Below are 25,323 nucleotides of genomic sequence, written 5' to 3'. Positions count from 1 at the left end.
AAAATAAGTATAACTGGCAGTCAATAAACAGATATTTTTCAAAACTGGGTAACTATTCTTTTTCTCATTGTTTTGGCTGCATCTTTAAAGCCTTGGAAATATTGAATTCATTTAATTTTGCAATAAATTGTTGTGTGCTTTCAAAAAAAGAAGGAATGAGATTGATTTTTTTCAGAAAAGGGAAAGGCCTTCTTATAATTTATGACAATAAAAGAATAGACCCGCCCAGAACAAAACTAACTGAAACACTTCAAATTTCATTAGCATCATTGTTCTGGCACTTAAAGATATGCTTCTGCCTCCAGGAGTATCATGTAAAATGTAAATAAACATGGAGATATAAACTTTAAAGCTATATCAGTCAGCAAATTAATTATCATTTAAGACCTTAGCAAGAATTAGGGGGCAACTGTTAGAGATAAACTGAAATACATTTTGTGCCCAATCAGAAGTGAGCCTGGCTATGAAAACACTCTAAGAAGTGCTGCTCACCTGGTTCTGAGCTCTTTGGACTCATAATCTTGAGTTTAATAGTCAAACAGGGATCCCTTTGGTGGAAAACAGAAGATGATCTTAAAGTATTCCTAACGTTGAGATTGTGTGATCATGATACATGATTCATTAAAAACCATTAAATTCACATTGTAAAATGAAATCTAAAACATATTAGTATCATTTAGGGTCCCAGCAGAAAATAGGTGGCATATTCAAAGGAGTAATTAAAGATAACATAGTACAGGCTTGTGGAAGCCAGCGAATGAAAATGAAGCACCCAGAGGTCAAGAGCAGGAAGCTATTATTACCCTTAGGTCTGAAGAGGCAAGGAGGTGGTGTGTGTTATTGGAACACAACAAGAGTTAAGGCATGGTAGAGTGACAGACAGACAGGAGCTCTGACTGTCTACATCGAGGAGCAAAGCCATTGCCAAACCGTGGCCCAGCAGGTCCAGCAGGGACAGCATTTCCCTGCCCTCTCATTTCCTTTGCTCTTTCTCTCTTGTTGGAGCTTCCTGTTGACCAGCGCCAACCAGGAGTCAGCATGCAAGGGAACTTGGCCACTGCAGTCTCTAGCGGCCAGAAAGCAGAGCCAGAGAGGGTAGAGGATGGGCAGAGAATGACCAGCACAACATTTTACCATAATCGTAATTACACAGAATGTTAACCTTCAGGGAGAACTGTTGCTATTCCTCACTAAGGACTGGTGGGAGCTCTCTGCTGAATTTCTCTTCTTCCAGCATCTGAAAGTTCTCTTCTAGGTTTGTAGTCAGTTCTTGTTCCACTGAATCTGTGCTAGAATATGATGCAGTCCTTAAACAGGGCTGTTTTTATTTTTTGCAAAATAATCTGTTTTTCTTCATTTTTTGCTAAAGTTTGCTTATTATCAAGTCTTGAATAACTGATTTCAATGAAGGATTTTTCTCTTTGACATAATTCTTAACATCTTGCTGCCTAATATCCCTCATTTTACTGGAAGGGTTTTTATCAGTTTATTGAGCTGTATAGCTCTCTCCTTAAACTCATTGCCCTGCCATACATCTTGGTGTTCCACCCACAATGAGAAGGCTCTTAAAATTTATTTTAATGAGAGAAGCCATGTTATGATTAGATCAAGCTTCACAGTATGAAATATTTGTTTTTAATCTATAACTAAGTTAAACCTCTGTCTTCGCCATTCTTCACTATTCTTTATTTCATTATTCTTGTTCCTTCACCATGGATTTACTTTCTTTTTTGTCTACTTACCTAGAAAGCTATGAATTGAATGTTTGATAGTATGGTATGTAATAAATTGTAACACGAGTGAGAAGTGTTTAAGATTGTCTTATAGGTTAACAGGTGAATTAAAACTCAGGGCTGATATTAGTTTGCAGATCTATTTACTACTCTCAAGTAAAAATTTCTCCAAGACAGTAGCGTGTTTTTTTTTTACAAGTTATATAATTCTAATTATTGCGTCCTATTTTACTCCACTCAGATCAGAAGCCAGAGCAAAGCCTCCGGGTCTGGGCTCTGTGAGGGGGATGAAGTGGTTTCTATCAATGGCAACCCTTGTGCAGACCTCACCTACCCAGAAGTCATCAAGCTCATGGAGAGCATAACAGACTCTCTCCAAATGCTCGTCAAAAGGTAAAGAGATTTGTTGGAATATTTATTTTCTCTTGAAACTACATGGCAACAATTACAGCTCCTACTGTCATATAAACTGTTCTCTATGGGGAAGTGAGGGTGCTCTGTATGTTAGTATAAACAGAAAAACCATAGTGTTTGGAAAATGGTAATTCTAATCAGCTGAATTTTCTGGTTAATTGAGAATTAACTTGAAAAGTCTGTTTCAAGAATTTTGTTGAAAATCTTAGGTATTTTAGACCACTTCCTTAGGAAGCTTGGCTTTGGTCAACAGGAAGTCCAACAAGAGATAAAGAGCAAGGGAAATGAGAGGGCAGGGAAATGCTGTCCCTGCTGGACCTGCTGGGCCACGGTTTGGCAATGGCTTTGCTCCTCGATGTAGACAGTCAGAGCTCCTGTCTGTCTGTCACTCTACCATGCCAGGGATAAAACTCATGTCTCCCACATTGCAGGCGGATTCTTTACCACTGAGGGGCTTCCCTGGTGGCTCAGATGGTAAATAATTCACCTGCAATGCAGGAGATCTGGGTTCTATCCCTGGGTCAGAAAGATCCCCTGGAGAAGGGATTGTCAGCCTACTCTAGGATTCTTACCTGGGAAATCCCAAGGACAGAGGAGCCTGGCGGGCTACAGTCCATAGGGTCACAAAGAGTTGACACACAGAGAGACTAACACTTTCACTTTCACTTTCTTTACCACTGAGTCATCTAGGAAGCCACATACAGCGTTACCCCTCTGGTAATCATTCAATATGATTCCATTTCTATACAAACACGAACGTACTTTGGCCAAAATTTTGTGACAATAAAGAAATCTCACCATTCTCTCACAATCTCCCATCTAAACGTTTACCCTCAAGTCCAGTGTGTAAACCACTGAGATTCTACTTATTTATAAAGCTGCCATTTGCTTTTTCGAGGGATCTAATAGAAACCTTGCCAAGTATAGTCACAGTGTTGGCCATTATTACATTTAAATCTCTGAGGTATTTGAAGTTCCGTCTTTGTAAAGGTCTAATCACATCCAAAATAGGAGAAAAACCTTTTCTAATTTATTCCCCTTTCGTGTCTTTGCTGATTTAATGAGGCCAGTCTCTTCAGAACACACTTGCAGAGTGGAACATCCCCTACTAGTTCTTGTTTTGATGACTGTCATTGGGAAAGTCTTTGGTGGTTTAAAGCTGAGTCTTAGGTACAGATTTACTTTTAAAAGTAAATGGACTAGTTCTCTCCTACTTTTAATAACTGGAATCTTGATTATTATTATTTTATCTTAAGTATTTTTATTTTTACAAAATAAATAAATAATTACAGAGATTTTAAATGAAATCTCTAATTAAAATCATCCCCAAAGTAATTATCACCATCATCACTACCATACCTACAAATCTGGATATCTGAACATTGTCTCCTGGAATTAAATATTTCTCTTGCTCATGTAACTGTCCTCTGTCTCTAGAGGACAAGTGATTTACTTTTCCTGGGCTATTACCCAGAGATAGCTGGGTCAGACTATCAACATTGTCTCTATTATTGTAAATTTTATTTAAATGTTTTATACACACACACACACACACACACACACACATATAATCATGACACATAAATTTTGGAATTAAGTACTTATGTGCACTGAATGGATATGAGCATTTTAAGGTATAAAGCTTTATTTAACCTCTAATTCTTTTATGATTTTTATTCATGTATACCTATCCACTTTATTTTGGCTACCAATAAATGTTAATATTTATCTGACCCATTTGCCTGTATTACAGTCTGTAAAGCTGGAATGAATTCACACTACTCTCTTCTCAGCTTCATAATTTATTGCTAATATAATTCAAAGTGATTTAATCTACTTCTATCTCAAGACCTTCCTAAATTAACTCTGCCCTTTTGAAATGCTTAAATTTCAGTTGCATAGAGTGTATTCATCACTTCCTATATAAGAAATATTTAATTTGCTTTCACCATGTTTTAAAAATACTATAATTTTTTTTTGCTATTACCAGAAAGCTCTACAGATTATTTGCACAGAGAAAGCTGCATTTCATTTGATTGTTAGCTTGTGCTTTGTTTATTTTTGTTTTGCTAAATTCAGTGAAAAGCAAAGTCAAGAGTAATTATTTTGAATATTGGTCTAAATTTTACTACTACATAAATTCTAAGGTGAATTCCTTCAAATATAATAGAAGTATGGGCTCACTCCCTTCAATAAATGATCCTGCATTAGTTAGGGTACTTTTGAGGGAAAAAGAATGGGACTGAGATAGATGCCACTGCTTCTTTAAAAAATTTACAAATGTAAGAAATGAAAGCCTCTCCTACAGCTGTTCTGTGAATGATGCTTCTCTTCTAAAAGCAGTAAGAGTTTAAATTAGAGTTTCATGCAAGAAGTCATTTAACCCTTAACTGACTTTGCTTCTTGCAAACACAAATTTCCAAAACCAGCTGGGAACAGTTAAGGTCAAAATAAAAAGACTGTGGTGAACAGCTGAGGGCTCCTTATCTGAGCGATTAAGGAACAGTTTGACTTCAGAGATCCTATAAGGAAAATGCTCCAAGTGACAAGTTCAAATAGAGAAGGAGAGACATTTCAGATTATAAATACTCCATGACTCAATGATTCATTGCAGCATGGAAAGGATTTCTTTTTGCACAAGAGTACTGGGCTGGGGTCCACTTATTACAAAACACATGCTCATTGGAGCTTAAAAAACAGCTTCTATTTCATTCCTTTCAAGAAAGCACAGCCTCTAAAAGGATTACTTGAGTTATCTGTATACTAATATTGCTCTGAAGCTGCTGAATATGTTTATAAAACTTTACAATATGCAGACCTAACTCAGTCAATGAGACATTACAATGCTTTGTCATATTATAACAAACATGATTGTTTGAAAACACCCCAATAATTATAGGTGAAGGGCATCCATATAGCTATAACCTATGCTTTAAAAAAAAAAAAAGTGAATTTAGGATGGATTTTGGTTTTATAAACTTTTGTGAGCATTTTTACTTTGCTTTACAGACAAGTTTATTTGGAAGATCTTTAAATAATAATATAAACATGTTGCCAAGTTCTGTTTTCAAATATGTTGCAGCTGACATTTAGGAGGAAATATTTTTACTGTATTGTGTATTAGACATCATACAAGTGTCAGGAAGTTCTTTGGCAGGTGTAATACACTCTGATTTAACTGTCTGGACTAATTTTCCTGTGTGCAGACCATCCAGTGGAATAAGTGAAACTTCGATCTCTGAAAGTGAAAACAAAAACCAGGAGAATGTCCCCCATGAAGGGTACGTGGAAAGTACCACCCTACAGATTCGACCAGCCACAAAGAGCCAGTACAGAGAGTTCTACATGGTCCCTGTCAAGAGTGGAGCTCCCCTAGCTGAGGAGCAAGCGAGTGGTGCTGGTTTTTCTGGGAGCATAAAAGAAGAAACAGGCCTGGCCCCTCACACGTCTGACTCTGAAAGTGGACGCTCACCAGAGGAGATTATCTTAAGTGAGAAGGCAGAAGCGGGGCAGCCAGGCACTGTGGTTGAGCTGCAACTGTCCCTGTCACAAGAGAGACACAAGGGCACGAGCGCCGCCGTAGTGGCTCTCCTGGGAGCAGAAAAATCTAAGTCTCCTGACCCAGAGCCTAATTTACAGCATGACGGGATTGTCCACATAAATTCTGCCCCCACTATCGAGAAAGAGGACCCTCCTCTGAGGTCCAGCAAGACAATCCAGATCTCCAGTGGCCAGGGGCTGAGAGTGATCCGGGGAAATGAAGCGGCAGACACGGGGCTGCCCCGCGTGGAGGTGATCTTCGACTGCTCTGACAGGCAGAAGACGGAAGGGTGCAGGCTTCAGGCAGCAAAGGGGTGTGTGGATTCTCCAGTGGAAGGAGGGCAGTCAGAAGCACCTCCTTCTCTGGTATCCTTTGCAGTCTCATCAGAAGGCGCAGAGCAGGGAGAAGATCCACGCTCAGAAAGGGATCACAGCAGACCTCACAAGCACAGAGCGCGCCACGCACGTAAGTCCTGCCCTGGGAGCACTGCTGGGCAGCTGGAAGGGGCTTGGGAGCTTAGGGCGCTTTGCTGCTGTTTCGCCTGCCTGGATTTTTTCTTTTTAAGGTTTTTCTTATGTCTTTCATTGACTTTTTTTTTTTTTTAACTAATGCACAAAATAACAAACATGAAATTGTAGAAAACACCAATTTCTGAACTGGAAGTAATAAGTTTTAACTTTGTAGTAGATTTGAATGTTTTTAATGCACTTTCTTTCCTTCCCAAAGACATGGGGACTGTTAAAGAAAATACTAAAGTTAATGTGCCTTTTTTGATTTGTCTCATATTCCATGTTAAAATAGCATTTGAGAGTCTTTGCAGTCATGTGGATGCTGAGTTTAAATGTCAAAAACGGTTGAGTTTGCTGCGGAGAGGTGTCTTTAAAACACAGGCTCAACCACTGATATTAAAAGCAGATCCTCGTTTTGAAAAAAAATCATTGTGCAGCATGATGATGCTTGCAGAAGGGAGTTTGATGGACAAGGACATGTGCAAGACTGAGCAGTTACATGATCCTCTCCGTTTTGTTAAGTCTTCAATAGACTGCAAAGCATCTCATCTACCTTCTAGATACAGAAGTCAATCCCCAAGGCCATGTGAAGTCATTTAAATGTCTCCCAACTCAAGATATATTTTAAAATCAAGGCCTTTTATGGTGTTTTATTTTACCCAGGAGAGTGATTACAGAAAGGCGAATGAAGATAGGAATGGCAGTTGGGTTTTATGATTTCTATAATTTTCTTTCATGAACTTTTTAAAAACAAATTTGGAATTTCATTTCGGCATTTGAGGAGGTAAAGGTTGACTATCAAAGGCACTTGAATGTATGAGTGATACACAACAGTAATAATCTTGGTTATTCAAAGTAGTATATTAATTCTCCTAACTACTGTTATTCCTTTTAAAGCATATTTTTAGCGTAACCATGTGTAGCTGAATTGACAAGTGCTGTTAATCATTCCTTATACTTTAAGCATCTGTATGCATCTTCACATTTATAGCATATTAAACAAGTGTAGTAAGCCAGCACTCACATACTTTACATGTTGGCAGTGAAGTCAGCAACAACTGTGCAACTGTGACTGTCAATTTAATAGTAAGTTGTATAACACTAGTCAAAAAGGAATTACATTTAGGGATGGCCATGCTCTTTACTGTTTTCTCTAAGTAAAATTTGATTACCAGTGAATATCTGTAATTTTGTTGTAAAACTATTTTGAGTCTATTTTATTTTTTTTTAATTAACCATTAAGTCTGATTTTTTTCCCCCCAGTCACAAACAGAGGTAATTTTCAATCAAAAACAATTTTTTTAATGTCAAATTTTTACTTAACTCTTTTGAGGAATTCAAAAATTATCTGTGAATCATGCTTATTTTTATCATTGATAGTGCTATAAGTTAATGCCACCAATTTATTTTTTATAACAATATTAATATTAAAATTTTAAATATAAATTTTTGTTTTTCTAAAACTGTCAGGTTCTCATTATACATGACTTGATTTCTGTATCATTTCTACCCACAGCTATAAAGGTGGCTAGTAATATAATTTAAAATTTCCCCAAGATTTACACTTATTCTTGCTGTAACTAAAGTAGAATTATATTTCCAAGAGAGCGATGCATTTATAAACAACTTTATCTAGACAACTTTGTAGCTAAAGTTTCTTAGATATAGTCACAATGACTTTATACTCTGAATTATTGTTAATTATTGATTCAATACCTTCAATTATTATTCATTACCTTTTAAAATTTATTTTTATTTAGTAGCTATGAATGCAAAGACTTTGGGGGAATGGCAAACTAAAAAAAAAAGAAAACCTAAATATTTAAACTCATTACATTAAAAGATTTAAGTAAACAATATTTTCTTATTTCTCCCTCCCTCCTTTTTAAAATGCTTAGAAATGTTTTATATCAACATTTTATTTTTAAAATATGAAAATGCAAGGTATGTCCTGAGTTATTTTTGGAAAATATTATTATGTCCTTCATTTATTTCCATTGTAATTTTAATTATATCCAATTAACTGACATTTATTTTCCAGTGTTTATTGTTAAAGTTTAAGGAGCTATACAGAAACAAACTATGAGACATATTCTAATCAATATAAAAATGTATTTGTAGAAAAAAATGAAGTGACATATATATGCAAGTTATATCTATATTATATCATCATATATATCAATATAGAAGTATACATTTTGAAAGAAGAAAGAGAAATGAGTTGGATTGCATCACAATTTAGTACCCAATTGTAAACATGTTTTTTCTGTATTTCTTTTCCCCCAGGAGAGTTGATTTCTGGATTGCTATGCAGTCTTCCTTGAACTCATCAACTCAATGTAATCTTTGTATTTTCCCTAGGGCTCAGGAGGAGTGAAAGCTTATCAGAAAAGCAGGTGAAAGAAGCAAAATCTAAATGCAAAAGCATTGCCCTCCTTCTGACAGATGCCCCCAACCCCAACTCCAAGGGGGTGTTGATGTTTAAGAAGCGTCGTCGGAGGGCCAGGAAATACACGCTCGTCAGCTACGGGACTGGTGAACTTGAGCGAGAGGCAGAGGAGGAGGAGGAAGACGGCGACAAAGAGGATCCATGTGAAGTAGCGTTTCTGGGGGCAAGCGAATCGGAGGTGGATGAAGAATTGTTGTCTGACACTGACGACAACACACACGTTGTGAACTTTGACTGGGATTCTGGTCTAGTGGACATTGAAAAGAAACTGAACAGAGGGGACAAGATGGAGATGCTGCCAGACACCACAGGCAAGGGGGCCCTCATGTTTGCCAAGAGGAGGGAGAGAATGGACCAGATCACAGCCCAAAAAGAGGAGGAGAGGGCGGGTGGAGTGCCAAGCAGAGAGCCAGACGCTGCCCAGACAGCAGGCCTGAGAACCGTGACGTCTTACCAAAGGAAGGAGGAAGAGTCGGTGAGAGTGCAGAGCTCTGTGAGCAAAAGCTACATTGAGGTGAGCCACAGTCTTGGCCATGTGCCCCAACAGAACGGCTTCACTGGGGTGTCTGAGACAGCAGAAGCTCAGAGGATGATCCCTGTGAATAGAACAGCCAAGCCCTTCCCGGGGTCTGGGAACCAGCCGGCAACCCCCTTCTCTCCAAGCCGAAACGTGACAAGTCCCATCGCTGACTTTCCTGCGCCTCCACCTTACTCTGCAGTCACACCCCCACCTGAAACCTTCTCCAGAGCAGTGTCGAGTCCAACAGCTGGCCCAGCACCGCCCCCTCCGTGGCCCCAGCCTGCCCCATGGTCCCAGCCGGCCTTTTACGATTCATCTGAACGAATAGCTTCCCGGGATGAAAGGATTGCGGTGCCAGCAAAAAGAACGGGGATATTGCAAGAGGCCAAAAGGAGAAGCACGACAAAACCCATGTTCACTTTTAAAGAGCCCAAAGTCAGCCCCAATCCTGAACTCTTGTCACTTCTTCAAAATTCTGAGGGTAAAAAGGGCCCTGGAGCGGGAGCAGATTCCGGACCTGAAGAAGACTACCTCAGTTTAGGAGCAGAGGCTTGTAACTTCATGCAAGGCTCCTCTGCAAAACAGAAGACCCCGCCTCCTGTCGCTCCAAAGCCTGCTGTCAAGTCCTCATCCTCCCAACCAGTCACTCCGGTTTCTCCAGTCTGGTCGCCAGGAGTGGCTCCAGCGCAACCTCCTGCCTTCCCCACATCCAGCCCGTCACATGGCACCGTGGTCTCCTCCATCAAAATCGCGCAGCCTTCTTACGCTCCCGCCCGGCCTGCAAGTGCTCTGAACCTGGCTGGTCCTTTCAAAGGCCCACAGGCAGCGGTAGCCAGCCGGAACTATACTCCCAAACCAGCAGCTCCCACACCGACAGTGAACGCTGCTCATGCTGGTGCGGTGGGAGCATCCAATGAGCTTCCAGGAATGAGTGGGAAGGGAGCCCAGCTCTTTGCTAAGAGGCAGTCAAGGATGGAGAAGTACGTGGTAGATTCGGACACCGTGCAGGCCCACGCTGCCCGGGCTCATTCTCCCACCCCGTCTCTCCCTGCCGGTTGGAAGTACTCCTCCAATGTCCGAGCGCCTCCGCCTGTGGCCTACAATCCTATCCACTCCCCCTCCTACCCACCGGCTGCTGTCAAGTCTCAGCCATCAGGCCCACAGGCCTCCAAGACAGGCAAGAAAAAGGGCAAGAAACCCCTCAATGCTTTGGATGTCATGAAGCACCAACCCTATCAGCTTAATGCGTCCTTGTTTACTTTCCAACCTCCAGATGCGAAGGACGGCCTCCCCGCAAAGCCATCGGTTAAGGTCAGTTCAGTGCCAGCTGCGAAGCAAGCTCTTCCTCCTCGGCCAGTGAACGCTGGCTCGCCCACTGATGTGCAGGCCTCCTCTGTGTATTCCGTGCCAGCCTATACCTCTCCACCTTCCTTCTTTGCTGAGGCCACCTCACCGGTCAGCGCTTCCCCAGTGCCCGTGGCCATCCCCACCTCTCCAAAGCAGGAATCAGCCTCAACATCCTACTTTGTGGCACCAAGGCCAAAGTTCTCAGCAAAGAAGAGCGGTGTCACAGTTCAGGTGTGGAAACCATCTGTGGTGGAAGAGTAATCTTTTAGCCGAAGCTGATTGTCCACTTTGCTTGAAACGAATTGTTTGCGGTGTTAACTTGAGTCCCAGAGAATGCCTAGCAAGTCCTCAACTTACTTAATTTCAGATGTCACCTCCCAATCTGGGTCCAAGAAGCAGAATGTTTTTAATGAGTCAGAAATCTAACTCAGATTGACTTAAAACATATTTATCTTCTTTGCACAGTTAAAAAAATCTGGGAGCACCCCCAAATAGACATGGGCCATTGTATTAAGTAAGCAGGATACTTAGGGTTTATGCATTTAGCCACAAGACAGTGATCAGTGTTATCAACATTAGGACACAGTCTTTATGTGACAGAACAGCTGTGTTCCTACAGTGAAAAGGTTCGATTATAGTGAAAATATAACATGTATTGACTGATATTTCCTTTCTAAGTAGTGCTTTATCTCTATTACTAGTATTAAGGGATAAGAAATTTATTGAGGACAGGGATCAGCTCTGGTCTGTCAACCTCAGCCACCTGCTTGATGTCACAGAGAACTTGGGGATTGTTGGAATGTACATAGTTTACCAAGGTAGATAAGAAAGAGGGGATTAATAATTACGGAGTACTTATTATCTACCAGGCTTCTTGCCAGATGTTTTATATATATTAGCTCATTTCAAAGACTTCTTTAAAGTAAACTGGCTGGGCAAGAAGGATAATTATTCTTAGAGGTTGATTCCCATCCTCCCTCCCCAATTACTTAAGAGACTCAGTTAGTACCTCTCCAATTGCCCATGAAAGCATAAGTTTGTTTTCCTCAGCTGAGGCAAGCGGGAGAGTACATAAAGGAGGAACATATCAAAAGGTGGGTAGGCTTCAGATAAAGGCACATGTGTGACCATTGTTTTCCTTTTGGAAACCATGTGTTTGGGAGGTTACCGACTCTGGGTTACTGAAGGGTTACTGACTCTGGGGGCTGACTGTGAAGCACAAGGAACCCCATGTGTGTGGAGGCTGTAGGGTGAGAACACACAGTTATTAGCATCATTTCTGAGTGACCTCACGGAGTTTTTTCTTCTGTTTATTTTTTTCTTTCTGACCACTGTTTCTCCCACTGTTCCTGGCAATTCTATTCTTGCACCTTCATTTTATTATCTATATTTGATGGACCAGGAGGATTAAGGCAAGGTTACCTTGTAAATTTGGATTGGTCACACACCATGTCATCATCCAGCTGGCTCTGAAGTCAATAATGTTTCTGACAGTAAACCTGAAGACCTTTCTCATATCTATTTTAAGTCCAAGTCTGACCAACCACGGAAACTATTCAACATGAATTAATGTAGAGAACCACAAAGCATTTTTGACAACTCCAAGGAAAACCATCTTCTCAATAGAAGAGATATGTCTAGAGACTTCTCATAAAAGTTTGCCTGGTGTGAGGGTACATGGTACCATGTTAATCCTCTCAAAATATCTGTATTCCTGTTCTTTTTCTGCTGTCACTGTCAATCGGCTATATTTTCACTATCCTATTAAAATATTACTCTCTTCTTTATCTGTTCAATGTATTTAAAAAAAATTCCTGTATGAGCTGTTCTAAGTCATTTTTCCTGATATTTCACTTATATCACTCTCCAAATATCTGAGTTTCTTTTCTGTGAACATTTCCACTTCTCTGTACACTGCAAAACTGCAAGCCATAGGTATTTCTATGATATAACACAGAGGAGAATTAAGTTAGCTACAGAACAATGGGGCTTATTCTTTTTCTCTGGAAAATCTTCTATTGGCTTTGATGGCAATTTACCTAGAGGTTAGAACCACAGGATGTAGCTTGGTCTCTTTTTTTTTCACCTTTTTGGGAAATCAATTAGGAAGATTCATACAGGATAAAGGAAAAAGCAGTCTATCCATTATATAATACTATTGTTTGTACTGCTTGTTCCCTGGAAAGGAAGTCTGTTGAATGCTGTGCATTTTGCATTCTTTTCTAATAGAACAACCAAAAAAGGCATCTTAAGATGAAGCAGGAAAAGAGATCATTTTTATAACTTTGCATTCTTAACACAGCATTGAAAGAATGGCATGAATTAGGGAGAAGACAGTGGAACACAAGGTAGTCAATTTGAGTCCTCTGGTTCAAAAGTATCCTAGAATGGTGACGACCCGCAAGTATTCCCAGTTGTCCAGTGGTTTGTGGTATGTAGGAATGAGGAGTGTTTGGGGTCTGTTTCCTGTAGGACAGGTGGCCATCTGAGCAGAGCTACTATTTGGAGTTGATGACTAAAGACAGCTAACATGGCTGGGACTGTCATGGGGTTCCCAAAAAGCTTCTAAGAAGCATGGCAGGTATGCAGTCAAAGCGTCCACAACTTCGACTGGGAGCTGGTAGCATAGCTCTCATCTGGAACCATACAGTCCCAAATTATGGAAAAGGCAGAGAATCTTCCAGAATTGTATCCACAGCAGAATCTAACTTCATCCTGAGAGATGAAGGCATGGAGGGGAGAAGGACTAAGCCAACTCCCTGGAGGAGAAGAGATTTCTTTGTCTTTTTTCCTCAGCCAGGGAGCCCCTGGGAACTTGCATGCAGAATAAGCTGGGTGTGTCACCTCTCAGATTAGAGTTCTGGAAATGATGTCAGTGTGGCAGGTGGGAGACTTAGGACTCATGACATCAGCTTCCTTCCCACTGGACACCCTTTGAGTTCTGGATGTTGTTGGCTTTTCTTGGTAGCAGATGTTTCAGTTGGTTAGTTGACTGGTTTGAGGGTATGAGGAGGCTTGGCCTTTGTTAACTTAATTTCTATGCAGAACACCTATGAAGTCAGTTTTCATCACCAACACAATGGCAACGTTCATTTACTGAGTGCTTGTGTTATGTTAGGCGCCTTATGTACATTATATGGTTTACAGGCACTGGAATATAAAATAAAATGTAACGATAGTCACTGACTTCCTACAAGACCTTATGCAAATTTCTTTCCACCAGTGTCCCCTTAATAATGTCTCTAACCTTTCTTCCTGGAATATTGTACCATACTGAGTACAGCACACAAGACCAGATATTCTATGAAGAAAGGTGCTTTGTAAATTTAAGTACACATACTCCTCTCAGTCCTATAGAAGGGCGGATTGAATCACAGAACTCTTAAGATTTGGGGATCTAACCATTGCCACTTTGATCTTAGAACAGTTACAGTTTTATTTCTAATATTTCAATAATAAACACATGCTTCTTTGAGAGAAGAAAATCACACTGTTTCTGCATTTTGAATATTCATTGATAGTATAAAGCATACATTTTTAGGAATATGTTTTATAAGACACATTGGGGCTGTCATTTTGAAGCATGTAAAAGTTAGTACTTCAAAATATTTCTAGTATGATTTTTAATGATAACATGTATCTCATTTAATCTTCACAAGAAGCAACTCATCTTAACTATAGGAAAATTGATCTGAGTTACAATAGTTCTTGAGACTAAGCCAGGGTTCTTTAACTCTTCAAGATAGTGCTGACTCCTTTCAGAACGTGGGTTTCATAGCGCTACTGAATATTATCACACAGCTGAATTCTAGCCTGGCAGCAAGAGTCACATCTGATATGTTAAGAACAAATGATCTGTGTTTAAAGGGAATGGACTAACTTATGCGGGACCACTGTTTTGTTTAGTTACTAGCTTAAAAAAACTTTGAAGGCCATTTTCCACTGACAGGCATATCATACACTCTGACTGCAGCACTTTCACAGAAGTCTCTTGAGAACACAAGAAGACACACGGCTGTTAGTGTCTGAGTTTGGATTTAATCTTCCAAACAAAAGTTTTTTGCTTTGTATCATTTAATCCAGTTATAAATTCGAGAACCTACAAGCACCCATATTCTACGGGTGAATTCCTGAAATCTATTGCTATTTTATGAGTCACCACTGGCCGAGCAGGAAGGGTATTTGAAGTCATGGTCATCAAAAAGAAGTGATTGTTTTCTAAAAAGCTAAAAAAATGCTTAAAATGTTTCCAGAGGGAAGCAGTGGGCTGTGTTCTCATTCCCTCTTACAATCAGAGTCGTTGAGTTTGTTATAAAAATTGTTAAAAGTTCATGAGAAAAATATGTAAATTCTGAGAACCAACATCATATTCCCAGAAGCACTGACCCTTGTGGGTCTCAAGTCCCCTTATCACTGGACTCTGGGGGACATAAAGACTCATGTAACACTTCGGTGCCACTGAGTTTGTCAACAAGTATTCTGGGAAAAAGCAAAATTGAATTCTTCTGTAGACTTCCCACCAAGATTGGCCAAAGGCCATAAAACAAGCTAGTAAATTCCCACAGGACCCAAACACCAGGCAAAATTGCTAAAAGGCTAGTCTGAGTTAGAAAGTAAAAGGGAAAAAATTACAGACCATCCTGTGAGTCATCAGGCCAATAACAGCCAAAAGCCCCCAAATCAGATTATCTTTTCCTTGATGTTATCAGGTACAGCCAGTTTCTTAAATTAAAAAAAAAAAAGAATATTTCCATAGTATGTATATTTTTATACTGAATTACCATTTGGCACTTGGAAATCATAGACCTTACTGAGTGAGTGAGTGAGTGAAGTCACTCAGTCGTGTCCGAATCTTTGTGACCCCATGGACGGTAGCCCACCAGGCTCCTCTGTCCATATGATTTTCCAGGCAAGAATACTGGAGTGGGTTGCCATTTCCTTCTCCAGGAGATCTTCCCAACCCAGGGATCGAACCCAGGTCTCCCACATTGTAGGGCAGACACTTTACCATCTGAGCCACCAAGGAAGAGCCCATAGACCTTACTACTCAGAAGCAACTGAATGAAGAGAAATTTAATTTAGAAATATCAAATCCTGTCAGATATTTCTTAGATTCCTGATTTTATCAGAGCTATGCCAGCTAATAAAGTATTTCTTAAGTATAAAAAGTTAGACTTCTACAGGATCCTATAGTTTAAATAGTTGTTATTGATACACAGAATTTGATAAATTTTCATTTTTTTGGTTCTAAATGTAAAGTTCCTCATGTTTACCTCTGTTTATACCTCATTCTTGTGTTTATCTAAATTTTGTGTGCTTCATGACTTATGAAATACATTCAGGGTCCCTAATAAAAGTAATTACAAGGACCTACTTTCCAGCCGACACTTCTTCCTCTGTGCTGTGCTCAGTCGCTCAATTGTGTCCAGCTCTTTGCAACCCCATGGACTGTAGCCTGCCAGGCTCCTCTCTCCATAGGGGTTCTTCAGGCAAGAGTACTGGAGTGGGTTGCCATGCCCTCCTCCAGGGGATCTTCCCAACCCAGGGATCAAACTCAGGCTTTCCACATTCCAGGTGGATTCTTTACAGTCTAAGCTACCAGGGAAGCCCCTTCTTCCTCTACCTGGTAATAGTAATAATAATATTTAAAATAATAACATTCCAATATACCAAGGAAGAATCCTGCCCTCATAGCCCCTACTTCTTGAGCTTCCTGATAACTATTATTAGTTGTTCATGGAATATAAACACAGATCACAATTAGCTCTACGTTGAAAAGAAATGCACATTTAGGGAATAAATTAAGAAAAATTTTCTTCTTGGAACTAAATATCAAAAAAAAACAGTAAGTATTTTAAATTGTTCTTCAGGAGACATTTTAGAAGTCAGAGAGAGTCTTTGATATCTTTAGTTAGTGGAATAATCTGTTCTCGAGACCATACAAAGACCCTGAGTTTAGATTACAGTTCAAGTACAGATGACATGGGTGGGGATGTAAGCTGTAACAGTCATTCACACAATCTTATAAGATCTAAGGAAAAGATAGGGTGAGGGGATGATGTATTAAGTTTCTACTAAAAGCCAGGAATGGTCATAAATATTTTATGTAAATTATAATACCTAACATTAACTGAGCACAAACTTTGGGCCCTGAGTTGTCCCAAGTATCTTCATAGATTCTTTTTTTTTTAAAAATGGAGATATAATTGACATATAACATTATATTACTATTAGTTTCAGGTGTACAATATAATAATTTGATATTAGTATATATTGCAAATTGATCATCACAGTTAAGCCCAGCTATAACATCCATCATCACACAGTTACAAATTTTTTTCCTTACGATAAGAACTTTAAAAATCTACTCTCTTAGCAACTTTCAAATATACAATACAGTATTCTTAACTATGGGCTTCCCTGGTGGCTCAGATGGTAAAGAATATGCCTGCAGTATGTCAGATCCAGGTTCAGTCCCTGGGTTGGGAAGACACCATGGAGAAGGGAATGCTTACTCACTCCCACATTCTTGCCTGGAGAATTCCATGGACAGAGGAGCCTGGCAGACTACAGTCCATGTGGTCACAATGAGTCAGACATGACAGCAGCTAACTTTTTCACCTTTTTTTTCATTGTTAATTGCAGTTACATGCTACACAATATCCCCAGGACTTATTTATTTTGTAACTGGTAGTTTGTACCTTTAACCACCTTCACCCATTTTGCCCGCCCACACCTCCACCCCTCTGGTAACCACCTCAAATTATCTTTTATAATCAGCAGTCCTTATGAGATAGGTATCACCATAATCCTCAGTTTATAGATGGGATTCTGAGGCACAAACAGGCTGAATATCTTGCCCAAGATCACACAGTATTAAGCAGTGGACCCTGGATTTCATGTCGACCTACACCCTTAACCAATGACACTGTGATTTAATTTACTCAGAATTACCCTGAAAGTGAAGGCACTATTATTTCCATTCATAGGTGAGGTATCTGAAGCTCAGAGAGGCTAACCAACTTGTCTGGCAATCATCAAGCTTTCAAGTAGTGGGCTAGGGTTGGAACTACATACTTATCTGACACCCAAGCCCAGGCTCTCCCTTCAGTACGACATGAACATGTCCCACTCTCTGAGACTTGTTAATTGTATCTTCACCAAACTATCCACCAACAGCCGACTGTATATTGCTTAATGGATGGCTTTTACTATGTTGGGTGACATTAGAAAGTACCCCACTACTTTCATAAGATTGCTTATAAAATCAGATGCTATAATAATATGTTGGAAGTGAAAAAAACAGTCTAAAAAGAAGCCTCTGTTTTATAAGTGGAAATAGATTTCACAGTGATTTTGTATTTTTGAATTCCCAAAATTCTTTCACTTTTCTTTCAGGATGAAAAGGTGACATTTATGGGCTGCGGGTAGTGAGGAATGTCATTAAAAAAAAAAAAAAATCAAAGGCTCTACAGAAAAGAAAGTGCTACCCTTTATGCCTTTCCCACTAAAAGTAATTCGAGGAACCTTCTTATCATGATGAATCAGCACGCAGCTTGGCTTGCTACTAAACCAATAAGAACTTGAGACATTTCAACAAGGATAATTCTAAACAGAATAATGCTGACAGAGTCACAAGTTTTCAGTGTTTCAAATATATCTAAAACCGTAGTCGTCACTGGAATCTTGGAGTTCCATGAAGTCTCTTTTGGCTGAACTCGCACGCATTCACCCTGGGTATGGATGAAGCAGCAAACCTTTCTTGCCACAACACCCTCGATGGAAGTTTTCTCAAAAGGTTATTTCTGTCAAAAAGTTCCCAGAAAGGGCAGTTTTATACCTTATATTTTTCTAGCAGTTCTTTGTTTTTTTTAGCTTTGGGTTTTTGTTTTTATTTGTTTTAAACTATGTCTAATTGTCATTTTGAAAACATCTCCTAAAGAACTAGTGTAAATTTCAAGGAGAAAAGATGCGAACTTCTAAGTTAATCGTAAAAAAAAACAAAAAACAAAAACAAAACCCCTCATATATTTTGGAGAGTTTCACGGCCTTGATTTAAAATTGTAGAGCCATTAATAAAGTGATAATTTTGAGGGCTTATTATATGCTAGGTGCCATTCTAAATACTTGACAAATGTTAGCTTTCGTAAAGATAAGGAACCTGTCTAAGTGATGGGGCTGATCAAGACCCAACAGACTCCAGACCCTTTCTCTAATCAAATCACATGGCTACATTACTGCCCTTGATCACAAAAAGACAAAGGTCACTATATATAAAAGAAGTTACCCATCAGAGGCGATAAGCGACACCTATCTCAGGAATAACTCAAAACCTTCTAAATCAAAGAAATGTTGAAAAAGCTTTGATAGCCCCAAATGATAGACACTTTTGAACAGGTACAAGGGGAAAACTATGTTTTTTACTTCCATCAGCCTGTTTGCTTATAACTCAAAAATGCTGGGGGAAGCTTAATATTTCGCTTGTTACCATTGATCAGTTCAGTTCAGTTCAGTTGCTCAGTCGTGTCCGACTTTTTGTGACCCCATGAACTGAGGCAGGCCAGGCCTCCCTGTCCATCACCAACTTCTGGAGTTTACTCAAACTCATCTGCATTGAGTTGGTGATGCCATCCAACCATCTCATCCTCTGTCATCCCCTTCTCCTCCTGCCCTGAATCTTTCACAGCATCAGGGTCTTTTTCAATGACTCAACTCTTCGCATGATGTGGACAAAGCACAGGAGTCTCAGCTTCAATGTCAGTCCTTCCAATGAACACCAGGACTGATCTCCTTTGGGATGGACTGGTTGGATCTCCTTGCAGTCCAAAGGACTCTCAAGAGTCTTCTCCAACACCACAGTTCAAATGCATCAATTCTTTGGCACTCAGCTTTCTTTATAGTCCAACTCTCACATCCATACATGACTACTGGAAAAACCATAGCCTTGACTAGACGAACCTTTGCTGACAAAGTAATGTCCCTGCTTTTTAATATGCTGTCTAGGTTGGTCATCACTTTCCTTTCAAGGAGTAAGCGTCTTTTAATTTCATGGCTGCAGTCACCATCTGCAGTGATTTTGGAGTCCCCCAGAATAAAGTCTGACACTGTTTCCTCTGTTTCCCCATCTATTTGCCATGAAGTGATGGGACCAGATGCCATGATCTTAGATTTCTGAATGTTGAGCTTTAAGCCAACTTTTTCACTCTCCTCTTTCACTTTCATCAAGAAGCCCTTCTTCACTTTCTGCCATAAGGGTGGTGTCATCTGCATATCTGAGGTTATTGATACTTCTCCCGGCAATCTTGATTCCAGCTTGTGTTTCTTCCAGCCCAGCGTTTCTCTTGATGTATTCTGCATAGAAGTTAAATAAGCAGGGTGACAATATACAGCCTTGACGTACTCCTTTTCCTATTTGGAACCAGTCTGTTTGGTATTCTATGTCCAGTTCTAACTGTTGCTTCCTGACCTGCATACAGATTTCTCAAGAGGCAGAGATTCCCATCTCCTTCAGAATTTTCCACAGTTTATCATGATCCACACAGTCAAAGGCTTGGCATAGTCAATAAAGCAGAAATAGACGTCTTTCTGGCACTCTCTTGCTTTTTCGATGATCCAGCAGATGCTGGCAATTTGATCTCTGGTTCCTTTGCCTTTTCTAAAACCAGCTTGAACATCAGGAAGTTCACGGTTCATGTATTGCTGAAGCTTGACTTGGAGAATTTTGAGCATTACTTTATTAGTGTGTGAGATAAGAGCAATCGTGCAGTAGTTTGATCATTCTTTGGCATTGCCTTTCTTTGGGATTGGAATGAAAACTGACCTTTTCCAGTCCTGTGGCTACTGCTGAGTTTTCCAAATTTGCTGACATATTGAGTGCAGCACTTTCACAGCATCACCTTTTAGGATTTGAAATAACTCAACTGGAATTCCATCACATCCACTAGCTTTGTTTGTGATTTCACATTCCAGGATTTCTGGCTTTAGGTAAGTGATCACACCATCATGATTATATGGGTCATGAAGATCTTTTTTGTTTAGTTCTGTGTATTCTTGCCACCTCTTTCTAATATCTTCTGCTTCTGTTAGATCCATACCATTTCTGTCCTTTATTGAGCCCATCTTTGCATGAAATATTCCCTTGGTATGTTTAATTTTCTTAAAGAGATCTCTAGTCTTTCCCATTCTATTGTTTTCCTCTATTTCTTTGCATTGATCACTGAGGAAGGGTTTCTTATCTCTCCGTGCTATTCTTTGGAACTCTACATTCAAATGGGTATATCTTTCCTTTTCTCCTTTGCTTTTTGCTTCTCTTCTTTTCACAGCTATTTGTAAGGCCTCCTCAGACACCCATTTTGCTTTTTTTACATTTCTTTTTCTTGGGGATGGTCTTGATTCCTGTCCCCTGTACAATGTCATGAATTTCCATCCATAGTTCATCAGGCACTCTGTCTATCAGATCTAGTCCCTTAAATGTATTTCTCACTTCCACTGTATACTCACAAGGGATTTGATTTAGGTCATACCTGAATGGTCTAGTGGTTTTCCCCACTTTCTCCAATTTAAGTCTGAATTTGGTGATAAGGAGCTTATGATCTGAGCCACAGTCAGCTCCCCATCTTGTTTTTGCTAACTATATAGAGCTTCTCCATCTTTGGCTGCAAAGAATATAATCAATCTGATTTCGGTGTTGACCATCTGGTGATGTTCATGTGTAGAGTCTTCTCTCGTGTTATTGGAAGAGGGTGTTTGCTATGACCATTGATGCATTAGACTAAATTCCTCGGATACTCACTTCTAGCCATCATATATTACTGTGTTAGTTGCTCAGATGTGTCCAGCTCTTTGTGACCCCATGGACTGTAGCCCACCAGGCTCTTCTGTCCAGGGAATTTTTCAGGCAAGAATATTAGAGCAGGTAGCCACTCTCTTCTCCAGGGGATCTTCCTGACCCAGGGATTGAACCCGCATCTTCGGCACTGCAGGCAGATTTATTATTATCTGAACCACCAAGGAAGCCCAGCTATGCTAATTTATACCAGGTAAATTAAGGGGAAAAAAATAGTGATGAGAAATTCCTCAAATTTTAGTAATAATAATGCAGAAAAATTGTTCTGCAAATATTTAAATTAAAATAATATACAAAAGGCCTAACTTGACTTAGGGGAAGCAAAAGATAACCATTTCTTAAGTGAAATTCACCTATGATTAGGTGAGGCATACACATAAACACCAAGCATACAGAGACATTTTGTAGTGGGAAAGCATGTGGTAAGCCAAAATGCCTGCTGCTAAATTCCAGGACTTGCTAGTTGGGAGACATTAAGCTAATGATAATGATTTAGTGTGTCTGTGTCTCTACCCTCTGCTGTGATATGGAGAGAATAATAGGTGTATCTCACAAGCTGTGAAGATGAGACAAACCAGTATGTTGATGTGTATAAAAAACAGGGCCTGGCACAGAGAAAGCATTCAACATATGTTAGCTATTAATATTCTTGTAAAGGGCACTTCACTAACAATAGCTACTATTTCAAAAACTTCCAAGAAGGAAAACACACACGATAATTAAACATTTGTTTTCCTTGTTCATATGAATCCCAGTTTAAGGAATCTAAAAGAACAAAAATAGAAAAAGCCATGTCTGCATGAATCTGATATGGACACGAAGAATAATCTATCCCCAGGAGTATTTTACTGGGAGATCTTTATTTCTTCTCTACTGTTTTCTTCTTATCTAAGCTTTATATTTTATATTCCCCTCTAGTCAGCCTATTGGTCAACTTTTTCTGCTTTGTCTTCATCTATTGTATAGAAATGTTGTAGTACAAGGATGAGACCAGGATTCAAACAGACTGGTATAATATATACATACATTTAAGAAAGAAACAATTTCAGCTTTGAGACTCTGCTATAAAGGGACTGTGTTCAGTTCAAAGTACCAATATTAAAGAAAACAAGTGTGGTGTATGTGGCAATATAGAGAGAATTCTTATGGGGAAATGCTTGTAGATGAAATATATTCTCAAAATAGGATAGCTGGTATCCTGAGCAAGGTTCTAGCAGGATGTGAAAGTGAAAATTGTTCAGTCATGTCCAACTCTTTGCGACCCCATGGACTATACATGGAATTCTCCAGGCTAGGATACTGGAGTGTGTAACCACTTGCTTCTCCAGGGGATCCTCCCAACCCAGGGATCGAACCCAGGTCTCCTGCATTGCAGGTGTATTCTTTAGCAGCTGAGCCATGGGGGAAGCCCATCTAGGAGGATAGCTGAAGCTCAGTTAGGTCTACCGCACAGAAAGTGGCATCCCAATCTCCAAAGCCACCCAGTTCAGGCCTGCAGCAGCTGGGGCTCTGACAGAATCTGCCTGCCTCTGAAGGTGCAGCAAACAGCTGTTCTTATCTCTCCTCCCCAACACTGTCCCAGGACAACGGGTCGGCAAAATGGCCTCTTTAGAGTAATTGATCCCCTTGCCTGAGAAGCATGATCAGTTTCCAAAACCGGAAAGAGTGAAACCTCTGTCTAAACAGAGTAGACTCCCAGCTCACAGGGCAAGGGACGAAAAACAGTTCTCAGAAGCTGAGTGACTGATATAGGGAGGAACCTAAAATTCCAGCTGCCTTTAAAACCCAGGGAATTTTTGTGGGTTTTCTGTTACTTTAGAATTCTTCTGAGTCAGAGCCAGAAGTTGGGACTAATGTAGAAGAGAGAAAGATCACAAGATGAGATTCTGAAAACTTTATCTGAATCTAAAATATCTTTTGTTTCAAATACAGTTAAATTGACTTTAGTTTTCCCTTTGTGCCATTTTGCTACACTTTTTCTTAAAAAGTGAGAAATAACAAGGTCTCTTCCTTGCATGGTTTGTGTGTGTGTGCTAGCATGTATCAGACTGACAAAGAAGTAGTCATAAAACCATCCTCAAGAGCTAAAAAATTACTATGGAGTAGGCTGGACTGTATAAATAAAATGCTAATTTAAAGTATATCAACGCTTAGCTGGAAGTTTGTTTTTTAATCACATTCAGAGTTTACTGATTGTCTGGCCCACTGGACTACTTGTTAATGCTTATCTGCTGCTGCTAAGTCGCTTCAGTCGTGTCCAACTCTGTGCGACCCCATAGACAGCAGCCCACAAGGCTCCCCCGTCCCTGGGATTCTCCAGGCAAGAACACTGGAGTGGGTTGCCATTTCCTTCTCCAGTGCATGAAAGTAAAAAGTGAAAGTGAAGTGGCTCAGTCGTGCCCAACTCTTAGTGACCCCATGGACTGCAGCCCACCAGGCTCCTCAGTCTATGGGATTTTCCAGGCAAGAGTACTGGAGCGGGATGCCATTGCTTTCTCCGATCAGATGGTGCCAATTATAATTCTTCATAGACACTCAATATGGGCTAAATATATTTTAAATTCTACAACATTATGAAATATCCAGAAAAATGTCACAATTCACTTTGGGTGGTATTACTGAAATTGAGAGCAAATCAAAATATATCTTGTAGAACTTTTCATTTTACTGTTACACTTCAATTCACCGATTACTACTATTTCCTTTATATACAGTGTTCCAGTGTTTGCAAACTATTGCCTTCACAGTATCCTAACATATGGTTTCCAACTTGCAGCATGGAAATTCTGATTTAGTAGCCCCTCTTGCCTGGAAAATCCCATGGATGGAGAAGCCTGGTAGGCTGCAGTCCATGGGGTTGCTAAGAGTCGGACACGACTGAGCGACTTCACTTTCACTTTTCACTTTCATGCATTGGAGAAGGAAATGGCAACCCACTCCAGTGTTCTTGCCTGGAGAATCCCAGGGACGGGAGAGCCTGGTGGGCTGCCATCTATGGGGTCGCACAGAGTAGGACACAACTAAAGTGACTTAGCAAAGAAAGAAAAGTGGGGCCCAGGAATTTGTTTTTGTAACATTTACCCTGGATGATTCTAATGCTAATAGATTGCGAACCACAGTTTAATATCAGTTTTCTAACTCGCAAAACACTGAAGTCAACTTTATTCTTTAAAACCCATAAATAGTTTCCAGTTCATTCAGTCTGGGACAGCCAGACTTGTAAACAGCACCTGCTTTCCAACGCTCTTGACGTTGTCTGAAGGGTACAGGCCCTGAAGTGCTGCTGATCTTGACGGCTTTATCATAAAGGCCCAGGAGGTGGCAGCAAATTCCCTTTCTGATCAGAAAGTGCTTCACAGGCAGCCATTCTACAGTCTGTAGCAAATAATTTGCTTTGAACAGTCTTTTAAATTTGTTTTTTAAATAAAAGGATAAACAGGACCTTGAGATGTGATTTTATCTGACCCTCTGCTTCTCATCAAGTCTCAGAATAAATATTTCTAGGAATAGAATGATACAATTTTATCATCCAGAGAAGAGACTGTACAAAGTTCCTTGGCTGATTTTTCTTATCTCTAGGGAAAAGGATTGTATGACTTCCCTTGGCCGTCGGGCAATACAGCCTCTTATCTCCAATCAAAAATGTTCTTACTAATAACAAACTGAAATCTCTCTGGCAATAATCAAAACAGTCTTATTTTGGGATCTAGACTAAAGGAGAATTTTGAAGCACTTTGAATGCTAATTAGTTTTTAAAAAGAAAACAAACATGATGGTACAATCTTCAAAACTAAAAAGAAGTTTGTGCACTTTATGGACCACAGGAAAAAATTCCAATATTTTTGTTTAAACTTAAGACAGCCAAATGGTGTGGTGGATTGACAAAACACAAAATCAGTAAAGAGGCTCATTAGACATTAGAAGGGTGAATGGAACAAAGGAATGGGTAGGCCCATTGAGTAGC

General features: G+C 39.8%; 1 protein-coding gene across 1 annotated transcript in view; it reads left to right on the top strand.

Annotated features, from left to right (window-relative positions):
• SYNPO2 (synaptopodin 2) overlaps window positions 1-25,323 on the top strand; it is a 199,582-nt gene that overhangs the window by 159,634 nt on the left and 14,625 nt on the right. The window contains exons 2-4 of the mRNA XM_068975337.1: window positions 1,975-2,126; window positions 5,354-6,153; window positions 8,559-10,744. Of these exons, the coding sequence (XP_068831438.1) occupies window positions 1,975-2,126; window positions 5,354-6,153; window positions 8,559-10,744 (3,138 nt within the window). The remainder of the gene's footprint in view (window positions 1-1,974; window positions 2,127-5,353; window positions 6,154-8,558; window positions 10,745-25,323) is intronic.

Source organism: Capricornis sumatraensis, chromosome 7 (assembly GCF_032405125.1).
Source record: "Capricornis sumatraensis isolate serow.1 chromosome 7, serow.2, whole genome shotgun sequence".
In the NCBI taxonomy this organism is placed as follows: Eukaryota; Metazoa; Chordata; class Mammalia; order Artiodactyla; family Bovidae; genus Capricornis; species Capricornis sumatraensis.
This window is presented reverse-complemented; position numbering and strand designations above follow the sequence as displayed.